Genomic DNA, 13483 nt, shown 5'->3' with positions numbered 1-13483 from the left:
AAAGCACCCGGGGAGGGTTGCCCAGGGGCACAGACTAGCGGCACTGATGAGGGGGAGGAAGCTCGGAAGAGCTCCGGCTAAGAAAGAACCCATGACGTTTAGAGAGTTCTTGAGATACTTTGAGAGAGATTTAAACACTCCCGAAGCCATACTCACAGGGATAAAAGAGACCATAGAGAACTTGGAGGACCAGGGCCTGGCCTTCCATCTTTCTGTAAAAAAGAAGTGATTCTTATACGTCTTAGATTTATAAGAATTGAGCGAGGAAACTAAGCAAGTAATTACCAAGAAGAACGAGGGTCGTGTTGCTGCTAGCAAGAGACTTGCTGAATGGAATCGCAAGAAAAAGGCCGACTTACAGAAGAACGTGGGCAAAAGTACTTCGCAAGAGGGTCAGGAACCTGTCGCGGGTCCTCACAGGTCCGCGGACGGTGTATATCTCTATGGCGCTGGAGGCCTGTTTGCTATACTCGCCTGTGTAGGAGGGGTCTACTACATTTTACGTAAGCTGCCTATGCCCATGCAGCAGCAGCACCCAACCGAAATCCCGAAGTCACATGCTCCCAACCTCACGCGAAAGCCCGATATTGACATTTTTCACATGCACTAAGCCCTATAATAAATGACAAACGTGACACCTCAGCAAAAAGAAGTCCTCGACATGCTCTACGAAACTGTCGTAGGCCTGGGCTTTACATTTGGATATGCCATGGGAGGGAAAAGGTTCCTAGGGATCAGCAGCCCCTCCACCAAGATGGATACCAGCGATGCTCTGAAGATGGTAGCTTACTTCTCGGCGGGCAGGGCCAGTCGTGAAATGGCTGTTAGTAAAGGTTGGATCCCTGCATCTATCGTGCCAAAGCCAAAATAGTTGACCACACTCGTGTTTACCCTCCTACGGTATAAACACGCGTTAAGAAAGGAACCAGGACATTCACAAAGTGTAAAAGGATCAGTTTGCCAGATTCCTTCAAGGCAATGAAAAATGGCCAATTGATAAAACAGTGCATCAAATGCCTCGATAGGCTGAAGGAGTTACGGGAACGTGACAAATGCCCGCATCAAAAAAGGGAATCCCTGGTTAAGGAATGCACTTTCCCTGGTTATCAGTATAACCTTATTAAAACCAGGATTCGCAATGCTCTAAAGTATGATACGGAGATAGCCTCTAACGAGTATCTAGGGTGTAATATCGTTACATTCCTGAAGCACATCCAGTCCCAATTCAGAGGTGGGATGAACTGGGGAAACCGAGGGCAGTGGCAGTTTGATCACAAGGTGCCACTAAAATACAGAGAGAACAGAGAATACCCCAGCGAGGAGGTGCAACTCGCGAGGCTCCACTACACAAACATGCAGCCCCTGTGGGCTGCAGATAACCAAACAAAGGGCAATCGATCCCGAACTATACGTGCAAAGTTTGTGTCTGCCCAAGGTAGACACAACCTAGAATAAATGAATCTAGACATCGTAAAAGAGCCAGGCACTAGTATTTTCACCGGACCAACGAGCTGTGGTAAGACCCAGCGAGTCCTCCACCTCCTGGAGAACGAGTACAAGCACAATTTCGACAATATCGTTATTCTATGTTCAACGATCCGCTGGAATAAGGCTTACTTTACAAAGGCCTGTCTCTGGCAAGATGACTACGTGTTCCTGATAGATCCCAAAGATCAGCTATTTGAATGGATTCAGAAACTGTCGTCGCTGCTAGCGGGTGAGGAGACGTTGTTCATTATTGACGACATGATAAGCGACGACATGATAAGTCTGCATAAAAAGCGACAACCCTTGCTCGAGCTCGCTATCTCAGGTAGGCATAGAAAACACAGCCTATGGCTCCTCACTTAAAGCTACACAGCTCTCCCAAAGAACCTTAGGAGACAAAAGAAGCAGCTCTTCATATGGTACTCCCCCACGAAAGGAGCGATATGAAATTGATTGATGAAGAAACGAACATGATCAACGACTGGGAGAGGATCAAGACCCAAATAAAAAATTCCAAGCACTCTTGTTTGTACGTGAGACTTGAGCACCCGCGGAGTTGGAATATTTTGGAGTGATGAGCACGTCCCTCTCAACACGATCTTTGTCCGGCTGACGCTTTTAAGGGAACCCGAGACATTGCAAGTCAAATATGTCTTCGCAACTTATTCTATTTAATACCGTACCTGCTAAGGCTATCGAGACCTTGGTAAACAACCAGGGTCAGCCCCTGTTCAAAAGAGCTGACCTGGAGAGGTTCCTGGGGATTATTGATATTCGTCACATGTTTAAAGGCGTTGAAACCACGCCACGCATTACCCTGGAGAAGGGAGGGGTTCAGAACCCCGCCCCTATGGAAGGTCAAAATTGGCATGATATTTTCGTCACATTAGATGGTGCCCTGGAGATTTGTGCACGTTCCAGAAAACCAAAGGCCGTTGAGGTTATCAAGTGGCTGGCCAGGAAGGGCGTTGAGAAACTACAAGATCTCTCTGTCTCTGTCTCTCTCAATTTATTTAACGTCGGAGAAATAACTATGTACATATAGCTTCCTGATATAAAAAAAATAAGTAAATACATACTTATAAATATACAGGAAACTAATCAAATCCGACAAAAATTTGTTTATAGTTTTATAAAAATTATGAAAAATTATTTAAATAGACCGAGTGACTGAAATCATACTCCTTTATTTTTGTTTTAAATTTTTTAAGGCTGTTACAACTTTTCAATTCGGAAGGTAAAGTATTCCAAATTTTAGGCCCCAATGAACGAAGACATTTTTCCCAAAAATTCTTAGAGTTCAATGTTTTAAGATTATTTACATATTGACTTCGTACTGGCCTGTTTGTTTCGCTGCGTTGAAAGATGTCTAACATAAATGGCGGATTCAAATTATTAAGAGATTTAAAAATCTCTATACATAGATTTCTTATTCGCATAATTTTCATATAGTTACTTTTGTTCTTGCTAGAAATGTACTTTTCTTTTCTCTTTGGATATCCGCTATCTACAAATTTTAGGGCTCGCTTATGGAGTTTTTCGACCCTAGAAAGTGATTTTGAAGATGAGAAATTCCAAATAAGTGGACAGTAGTTAAAGTTTGAATACACAAAACTTACTATTAAGACACTCTTAGCTTTAAAAGAAAGTATATTTTTAAATCTATACAAAGTATTTAGTTGCGCAGATGCTTTCTTGCAAACCTCATTTAAGTGCTGATCAAATCTAAGGTTATTGTCAATTTTAACTCCTAACAGTTTGACTGTGTCCTCCGAATATATGTTTTTATCTCCGATTCTTACCAGTTTACTACTTGTGTTTTCTATCTTATCTTTGCTGATGATAATGCATTGAAATTTGTCAGGGTTAGCAATCATTTTATTTTCATGTAGCCATGCTAATGCCTGCTCAGACTCACCTTCTAAAATTTTAATGAGGTTTGGAATTGAATTGGAAAAGCTGGACAATGTATTATCATCAGAATAGTTGTGTAGGTCACTTCTGGTTATAAAGAGAAAAATATCGTTAAGAAAAATATTAAAAATTATCGGGCCTAAGATTAATCCTTGCAGCGCACCTGAAAGAATCATTTGGAAAAAACTGTGGTGTCCGTTTATACGAGTAGATTGTTCTCTATTTGTTAGGTATGACAGGACAAATTTCAGGGCATTAATTTCAAATTCATATGCCTCAAGTTTAGCGATTAGTAAATCATGTGGCACGCAATCGAAAGCTTTTGATAGATCTATTAAAACTGCACCAACCACGTAATTCATATCAAGTTTTTTCTTCCATTCTTCTGGTAAACGAATTATAGTTTTGTGTCTTATAGTTTTTCCGATAGGCTGACAAAAATATTGAAAGTTTCGATTCTATGAAAGACATGATTTGATCCTTCATTATGTTTTCATAGAATTTTGAAAATACATTCAACACACTGACAGGTCTAAAATTTCTAATGCTATGTTTGTCTTTGCCTCTTTTGTCAAGAGGTGCAACCGTTGCACGTTTGGCTCCATCGGGAAAAATATTCAATTTTATGCTGCTGTTTATAGCATTTCTCAATGGGCCAATCAGATATTCACTAGCTAACTTCACAAGCTTTGGGGGTATTTTGTCTCTACCTGGAGAGGAATTTATGTCTAAATTAGTAAAAAGTTTTTTGATTGTGTTGTCATCTACCTCCTCAAAGTTAAAAAAAATTATATTTTCGTCGCAGGCTTTAATTTTGACAATACTCGGATGACTCTCGTATGTTTTAATTATCTCATTAATTAGTCTCTCTTTTTCTAAGGAATTTCGATAATCAATTGATATTGGCTTGGTTCCACTACTTTTTTCTACAATGTTTATATAGTGATCATTAAATAATTCAGCAAGCTCACTGTCATTGGTTATCTGAGCACCATCTTTGATAATCATAATGTTATCATTGTTCAAACCACTTTTATTGGTTATAAACGGCTTAATCGTTTTCCAAAAAGTTTTATTTTCTACAATCCCAGAATCTATAACATTTTTAAAATACATTTTTATGCCTTTCTTTCTGAGGCCAACACACTTATTTCGTTGTTTTTGATAAACATGTTTTGTCTTTGACTAAGTTTTTTAGGTCAAAAGTATCGCAAAGAGAAGTTATGTAAGGATAATTTATTATTTCATTTTTATTATGAGTATCAATGTTTATGTCCCCCATCACAATGATGTTATCACAAAATGAGAGTGTTTTGTTTAGAATTTTCTCCAAATCTTCAAAGAAACTTTGAAGATTAGAATGAATTGGTGGACAATAAAGGGTGATAATAGTCCATTTTTTGTTTCTGATGTTTAGCTCAGAACATATAATTTCATTACTTGTAAGGTTAGCTATGTTTATTTGCTTACAAACCACTTCCAAGATGAGGTCGGGGAGCAGCGCAAGTTAATCGAAGAGCAGCGTCAAGCCCTTGAGGAAAAGGACGCAACCCTAACGATGACCTCCAGGAGAAAGAGGAAGAAAATGTTGAATTGCGGCAGAGACACGTTCCGCATCGACATCAATATGATAACGTGCTATGCGTATTTGACAAAGACGATCCTAACGAATGTGAAAAAGAAGGTAACCATCCCTACTATATGATCCGATGCCAGCGTAGGCGTATAGGCACGAGCATTGCCTCGAGTTTGACAAAGTACCCCGAGGGCACCATAATAGGGACATGTGACAATTCTAACGCGATACACACATGGAACCGCTTTAGAGACAACACACTAGGGGTTGAGAATTCTCACGGCAACCATTTCAGCCTACCCGATGAAAATACACGAGAATTTTTAGAGGGAATGTTCGGTATTAAAAAGCCCTCCGAGATTTTTGTAGCTCTTACCGAGTCACAAAAACCTTTTACCACTCTTTCACATGCCCCGGAGGTACTTCAACATCCTCCGGTACTAGCATCAACTCCTCTGCTACAAAACTACGTTCAGGCCCACTATCAAGATAATACAACAGACGGGTACCAGGTACGATACGGTCCAGTCTATACGTTTTCTTGCTCCAAAAAGCATCAGTCGCGCGTCTTTTAGCATCACCGTGCTCCTCTCCAGGTTGCAGCAAATACAAGTACAACCCATCATCGGATAGAGGCTTTTCTTCAGGATACTGCTCGCTTTTCATTAGCGGGACTTCATCCAGCTTGATGGCCTTGCTAGGTTTCATCCCAATCATAGCCGTTTTGCTGTTATTCATGCTTTTGACGATGGTGTACAAGTGCTTGACCCATGTGGTACTAGTTTCGTCCGAGGCAAGCTCTTGAGCATCTTGAGGTTTGAAAAGTCTCTCAGCGAGCACCTTGTTGTAGCTCTCGACAAAAGCCGTGAAAGTGTGGTGATACTTGGTGGTTGCCCGCTTTAATTCGACGCCTTTATTTTCTAGCAGCTTACTCACGCTAGACTTGAACTCGCTGCCGTTGTCGTAGAGGTCCAGCTTAAATGTCCTTTAGCATGTCAGCGACTTCGCTGGCTTTCTTCGTACGCAAAGGCCTCGCTGCTTTGTACCGGGAGGCTACGTCGATGCCAGTGAGAATATATTTGTAGGTGCTACCCTGGGCTTTGTCGTGGGGCATGTAGAGCAAGTCAAATTGGTGCATTTCGTTGGGTTTCGTGATGGTAAAATGTGGGTAATCTATGCGCTTGGGGCCTTTGATGTGCCTGAGCCAAGCAAGTTGACGAGTCAGCCATGAGAATACTTTCTTCTTAGGGAAACTACTCTCCTCGGCAAGTAATTTAATCGCCTTTTGGCCAGTCCATAGATGCTCCGGAGTGTAATAGATTCGGCTTACCTTTTCAGTTTCTTTCTCGGTAACGATATTTGATTTTGACATGTTTATTATATGTCAAAAAAATTCAAAACCTGAGCAGAAACCTGGGCTCTAGGGTACTTGGGTCTGAGTACACCCATCCAGACACAGTTTTATCGAGAGAATAGGGTTTGAGCAAGGGGGTCAATCGTGACCCCCCTTTTCAGCGATATACAGCGAGGGAGGTCGCCAAGGACCCCACGAAATATGTCAGCTCGCCATTTTGCTGTTGCTGGAAGGGTACGTAGAAGTCGGACAGCTTGGGTTCCTTTTCCATTGTTGCAAGATAATATTGCCGTATACCCTCATCAAACTCCTTCAAACTCTCACCAGCTTGTCTCTTGAGTTCGCGTTTCTTGTTGTACCAATCCAGCCTTGCTTGTCGTTCCCGAACCCATTGAGCTTAGGAAGCTTGCAATTTCCCTACAGCTTTATTGTGCCGCTTCCTCTCGGCTTCACCATGTCCCAATCTACCGAATAGGAAGTTAGTCCTGCTAAACGCCATGGCGTTGAGCAACGCCCCTCCCGCCATGACTGCTAAAGTTGCTATTTTATTAATACTCCACACTGTGAAATCTGCCATCCAATACGTTTAATTGGGCGTCTTAGAGCAAGTACACATAGCACTTGAAATCCCCGCTAGTTCCATCGGCTTTCTTGGTCATTTGGAGAGTTATTTCGTCCGATAGCTTTTGCAAAGGCCTACCACTACCATGTAACCCATTGTCTGGGGAGCTTCTAAAGTCAATGAACAGACCGTATCGCTCGTTGAAGAATTGGCCGATGGTAACACTAGAATGTACATCCCCGAAAAGCTGCGCTACTTGCTCGAGATGGTCTTTTGATAACATGGCATGTCTGTACAACTCATTTGGTTCACCTTCGACCGTGATTGAGATACTTTTGATATTGGGGTTATAGAACACCTCGTTAGCGCCGGCATAAGGTTTGACTTTGGCGGGGTCTACAAACAGTAGCAGCACGCCCTTCAAACTTTTCGACGGTGTATCAATTTGGAGGTTATAGCTGGTGTCAGCCTTTTTCATAGTCACCACTTTGCTGCGGTGTACGCGCTCGTAAGGTAGCACTAGAATATCTCGACATCATTTGCATGCTAATCCCCTCGTGGGTTACTTTATCTAGTTCTAGAGCGATGTTGGTGATCTTGTATTGGGAATCGGCTGCTTTTGCTGCTGTTGACCCGAAAGGAGGCGTATCTGCGTCTTTAATCACGTCGCTATAACTAGCAAAATGCAGAACAAACCGCAGCCTATCGTATAGCCCCGCTTGGTAAAATGGCAAGTCTCTTGTCAGCTCAAACATTTTCCCGAAGGGCACGCAAAAAGTGTTGCATGCTGCCGCGATCGCCTTTTTTTCAACATTCCCCGTAACATCGCTTGATTTAACTTTTAGAGCTCTGATTGTACCGTCGCTAGAGTCTATACCCTCGAGGATCAAGTTGTTCTCGTGATCGTGCTTTGGGAGCCACAAGTCTCTGTAGGTAGCGAACACGTTTTAGTCGCTGACTCTCTGCAATTCGTGGCCATCCAGAGAGATGCGAAGATCTCGCACCAAGGCATTGCCAATGTATGTATGTATTCTTTATTTTAAGTTGGTTACAAGACTAATTACTAGACTAATAAAAACCAGCTAACCTAGTCAACAGGCGATCCAGCTTTTGCTTTCTTGTAAAGAAAGGCAAGAGAGCCTGTGAACGAGGTTATATTAAATATTTATTTACAACTTTATTTTAATTTATAAACAAGAAGCCCTGGGGGCTCTAAGAATTTCCGCTCGCCACCAAAATATTTGATGACAACCTGCTAATTTGTTGTGTTATCATGCCAAACATTCGAAGAGGTTTTGTGCATGAAGCTCTGAAGATAAAGCACACAAGTGACATTATATCTTACAACAAACGCAAACAAAATGAAACGTGTCATAATAAACTTACATTTTAAAAGAAATTGCTAACAAAAAATACGGCCTATCATTTATGGTTGAAAGTCTTGCGATTGAAACGTTTATGGTCTTAAACGGCATTTAGTTGACAAAAAATTTTGATGTGACTATCATTTTGAGCATACTTTTTTTATTAATTGTGCCAATTTTTGTCGAAAATAAAGTAGTTTTAATTTTTGGACAAATTTTGCCCTCAAATGACATTTAGGTGACAAAAAATCGCATTTTTCTATCATCATTATTTTCAGCATACTTTATTTGTTAACTGTGCCAAATTTGGCCAAAAATGAAGTGGTTTTAATTTTTGGACTAATTTTGGCCTAAAATGGCATTTAGGTGACAAAAATGAAAATTTTGATGTCACCATTATGTTCAGCATACTTTTTTGGTTAACTTTGCCAATTTTTGTTAAAAATGAAGTAGTTTTAATTTTTGGACCAATTTTGGCCTAAAATGACATTTGTGGCAAAAAATCAAAATTTTGATCTCACCACCATGTTCAGCATACTTTATTTGTTCACTGTGCCAAGTTTTGTTGAAAATAAAGTAGTTTTAATTTTTGGACCAATTTTGGCCTAAAATGACATTTAATGTGGCAAAACCAAAATTTTGATGTCACCATCACGTTCAGCATACTTTTTTTGTTAACTTTGCCAAATTTTGTCAAAAATAAAGTAGTTTTCATTTTTGGACCAATGTTGGCCTAAAATGACATTTAGGTAACAAGAAATCAATATTATGATGTCACCATTATGTTCAGCATACTTTTTTTGTTAACTGTGCCAAATTTTGTCAAAAACAAATACCAATTTTGGCCTGAAACGTAATTTAGATGACTTACCAGCACTTAGGGAGCTTGGGTACGAAGTTTAAATCTGTGACGTTGCAATTGACCATTTGGGACAGGGTTAGTTAGTTAATCAGTTATCTATCCTCCTCTCAGAGAAACGTGAAATCCCAGGGTTGATTTTTTCTCAAAAAATGCTCCGAAAGGAAAAAACGACGGTTTTTAAGAATTTCCTACGCCTTCGGGCGCGGAAATTCAACAAATTAAACAACTACAATGGATAATTACTTGTGACACAAGTTGCTTTTTAAATTCTTCGACCGTTTGGCATAATTTTACGTTTTGCGGCAATTTATTCCATAGCCAACAACCTCTATATAAAACAGAGTTTGTATCAAAATAGGTCGATTTGGCAGGAGGGAGAGCTAACGTTCGTCCCGTTCTAAGTTCATAGTTTAAGGGTTTCGAGTCAAGATTAAAGTATGACCACATGAACTCAGGGTTCAGGTGCATTATTGACTTAAAAATTTCAATCGCTAGTGTTCGTAAATGTAGCTGGTGGATAGATATTTCATTAAATGTGGCAAGTAAATCACCATATGATAAGTCAATGTTGTAAACGACTTTTAGTGTCCTACGATGAATTTTCTCAATTTTTTTATAAGACGTTTTTCTACAAAGCATCCAGATTATCGGAGCATAACTGAATTGACTTTTGATGAATGCAGAGGCTAAGACTTTAGCCTTATTCAGTGTTAAATATTGTCTTAATCTACGGAGAGCATGGAGTTTATAGTTAGCCGTAGAGCATATATTTTGAATATGGTCATTAAATAGTAACTTATTGTCATTAGTAATTCCTAACAACACCACACTATTTGTCTCTTTGATGGAAATTTGATCTATCTGTAATGTTATCGGCTGCCTCACTTTTTTGCTTAAAATCATAAATTGAAATTTTTCAGGATTTGCTTTAAGTGAGTTAATTTTAAGCCACTCCAGTAAGTTTTTTGTATCGTGAAGCAGGCGGTTAATTACAACGGATAAAATTACATCGCAAGAATAAAGTGAGTTGTCATCAGCGAAGTTACATTCGACGAAAAAGAAAAGGTCGTTAATGTAGATTAAAAAGAGCAGGGGACCATATATAAACCCTTGTGGTACTTCGCGAAGTATCTGAAACCAATCACTCAAAGAAGCACCGATTTTTACTCTCTGTTTGCGAGAGGATAAATAATCAAGTATAAGTTGAAGGCTACTTTTACTTAGACCATAAGCTTCAAGTTATGATTAAGTCATGGGGTAAGCAGTCGTAAGCTTTAGACAAATCCATTAATATTGTCCCCACAAACCCTCCATTATCTAATTCACGTTGCTTGTAATAATTTAAAGAGAGCGTGTTGTGTCGAATGTGCTTTCCTAAAACCACATAGAAGGTTGTTTAGTAAGGGTTCAACATAATTTGATAGTTGTTTGTATAAAAGTTTTTCATAGACCTTCGACAGAAGAGGTAAAATACTAATTGGTCGATAATAATTTTACTGTCTTGTCACCCTTTTTGAATATGGGAATTATATTTGCCTCTTTCAGGCAATTTGAAAAGCGACTATTTTTTATATCCTCGTTTATACAATCACGCAGTCTTTCAAAGTATTGAGGAGACTCTTTCGAATTTTTACAGGAATATCACCACTTGTAGCTTTGTTTGTAGGTAGATTTTTAATAACTTCTTAGACTTTGTTTATTGTTACTGGATTAAATGCAAATTTATGATTTATGGAAAAATTACTTTTTATAGCCACTATACTGGGATGGTTTGCATATTTTCTGGTGATGTTACCTATCTCATCTGAAGGTTGGCCTTCTGGAACTATGGGCCATTTGTAAAGGTCCAATGAGTTCACAATATTTCCAAAAAAGGAATTAAGAAAAACGGCAATGTCTTTATTTTCCATTATAATTTTATTGTTTTCAATTAGTATAATATTAGCATCACTCTGTGCGTGCTTATTAGAAAAATATGGTTTACATGTTTGCCAGAAAGGCTTTGTGTTTTTACGAATATCAAGTTTACTAAAGTAGTCTAATTTAGCGAGTTTGTTAAGTTTTACCACATAGTTACGTTGTTTGTTAAAGCTTATAATGTCCGACGTGTTTTTTGTTTTATTGACACGATTTTTCAATTGAGACCGTTTCATAATGGCCTGACGTAACGCCTTGTTCATGTGTGGTTTTTGATTACCACGTATTATTTTAGTTTTTTTAGGAGCATGTTTATCAAGCACAGTGACATAGTTTGTTTGGAATGTTTCATATTGTTTATCTCTATTATTCATTGCATTTTTTAAGTCTTGCCGAAAAAACTCCTTATTAAATTTCTTGTAACGCCTGTAGGTTATAATTTTAGCCTCTTCTTTCTGAAATGATGTTTTCAACATTAAGTAAATCATGTGGTGATGATCACTGATACCAGTTTCATAAGAAGCAGTATTTTTAAACGAATACTTTCGATTTGTGAGGATTAAATCAATTTTTCCTGAGCCCTTAAAACATGTGTCGCCTTTAATCAAGTTGACTAAATTATGTGAAGACATAAAGTTTTTCATATTTACTTGGTTTGCTATTAGATTAACATCCCCCATCAATATAAAGTTATCGTAAATGCGAGAGTGATGATCAAGTAAATTAGATAATGCCTCAAGGAAGTATCCATTGTTTTGAGAAGGAGGTTTGTAAATAGATATAACAAGCCATTTTTCTTTCCTTAAATTAATTTCAAATGGTAAAGCTTGAATGTCTGAAGGTAAGTTATATTTTAGTAAGGCTTGTGTAGGTAAAATAGCTTTCGCGTAGACAAGTAAACCACAACTTTTGTTACTAACATCAAAGCGATAAGGTGTGTGAAAACCAGGGATTTCAAACTGAGTGCTTGCGAAAGACATGTATCCATACATGTTCAAATGGAGCTTTCTCCTGTTTAAATACGATTCTTCAATATTATCATTTTTTATGAAAAACATACCTTTACTTTCACAATAACTTTTAAGGTTTTCATTCACGGACTTAATTTTGCCGTTAGATCTTGATCTTTTCTGCCAATTATGCTTGATAATATAATCTCGATATTTTGATCTCTGTCAATTTCTCGAATAGCAGCTATTACGTTCTTTATTTTCTTCCGTGTGTTAACTTTATTTGTTAAGTCATTTGTTCCGATATGAATTACTATGATATCGGGTTTCTTTCTAACATAAGGTTTGATATGGTCAATTAAGTCTGATGTTGTAGCTGCAGAGTGGCTTCTGACGTCGACCTTATGATAGCGGGAAATACCCCGTGGATTTATTTCTTTAACCATTGAATCTCCAATTATTATCACATGTTTTTTATTGTTTATGTTATTGTTGGTGGTTTTAGATTCATTATTTCTTGATTCAATATTTTTACGCTTCTGATCCTGACTTTTCGGCTCTCCTACCGTGTTCCTTGGTTGTGATTTATTTTGTTCTTTATCGTTTAACGACGGAGAGTTCGATATGTTGTTGCTAATTGTTTTTTGATTTTTTAATTTTTGATGTTTTTCTCTTTGATGTTTCTCATTTTGATGTAGAGAGCCAGCTTGTAACACTTTTACGAGTTCTAGATCTTCCTGTCTTAAAAAACGGTTTTTCTCCCTTAACAAATTAATTATAGCGTCCTTGCCCTTGATGATTTCTTGAGAACTGTCTGTTTTATCTTGAGAACTGTCTGTGTTATCTTTAAGTTGTTCAATTTCATGTTGCAGTGAAACTAGTTTATCAAACACGAATTTCTTGAAGTCTATGGCGTCGTCACCAGCGTCGTATGAAACATTTCCCTCGTTGTTCTCAGCATAAATAGGTTCTTTACAAGATTTATTCACTGTCAACGTTTTGCTACTACTGTGGTCTACCGGTGTGTAGGTGTCATTACTCCGATACAACCTCTTCGTCAACTTTCCTGCTTCAACTAAACGTGATAAAGACTTACGTACAATATCTAAGTTTAAATTTGATTCTACTGAGATATCTTCGAGTGTTCAACTTGCTTTTGCTTTCTTTCGCTTTAACACAGCTTCCTGTACTCGATCATCTGTATCTTGATCCAATTCCTGACCAATAGAGCACTGTAGTTCTGAATTAAATTCATCGTTAATATTTTCTACGTCTGACATGTCCGCCATGTTGAAACTTTTCTCTTATTATAATGTTGCTGATGATTGTGCGCTTGGTGTTTGTTCCAGCGAGCTCCAGGTTGAAGAGAATCTTGAGAGAGCCGAAGAAAATTATATCGTCCTGACCCATATTTGGGAGATCGATGTACAGGTCTTCGTTCTGGTTGATCGTACTGGGTACGTAAGAGACTTTTACGCGCTGCTTCTTGCCTTTCA

The 13483-nt window shown here is 38.6% G+C and overlaps 1 protein-coding gene across 1 annotated transcript; it reads right to left on the bottom strand.

Annotated features, from left to right (window-relative positions):
• Positions 1–7905: 7905 nt before the first annotated feature.
• Positions 7906–13276, bottom strand: LOC130612947 (rho GTPase-activating protein gacU-like). Its single transcript, XM_057434280.1, has 3 exons — positions 13178–13276; positions 12098–13132; positions 7906–8203 (listed from the first exon to the last, which is right to left on the bottom strand). The coding sequence occupies exons 1-2, from the start codon at positions 13274–13276 to the stop codon at positions 12131–12133; spliced, it is 1101 nt and encodes a 366-aa protein (XP_057290263.1). The 3' UTR covers positions 7906–8203; positions 12098–12130.
• Between the last annotated feature and the right edge of the window lie 207 nt (positions 13277–13483).

This window comes from Hydractinia symbiolongicarpus, chromosome 10, assembly GCF_029227915.1.
Source record: "Hydractinia symbiolongicarpus strain clone_291-10 chromosome 10, HSymV2.1, whole genome shotgun sequence".
Lineage (NCBI taxonomy): Eukaryota > Metazoa > Cnidaria > Hydrozoa > Anthoathecata > Hydractiniidae > Hydractinia > Hydractinia symbiolongicarpus.
This window is presented reverse-complemented; position numbering and strand designations above follow the sequence as displayed.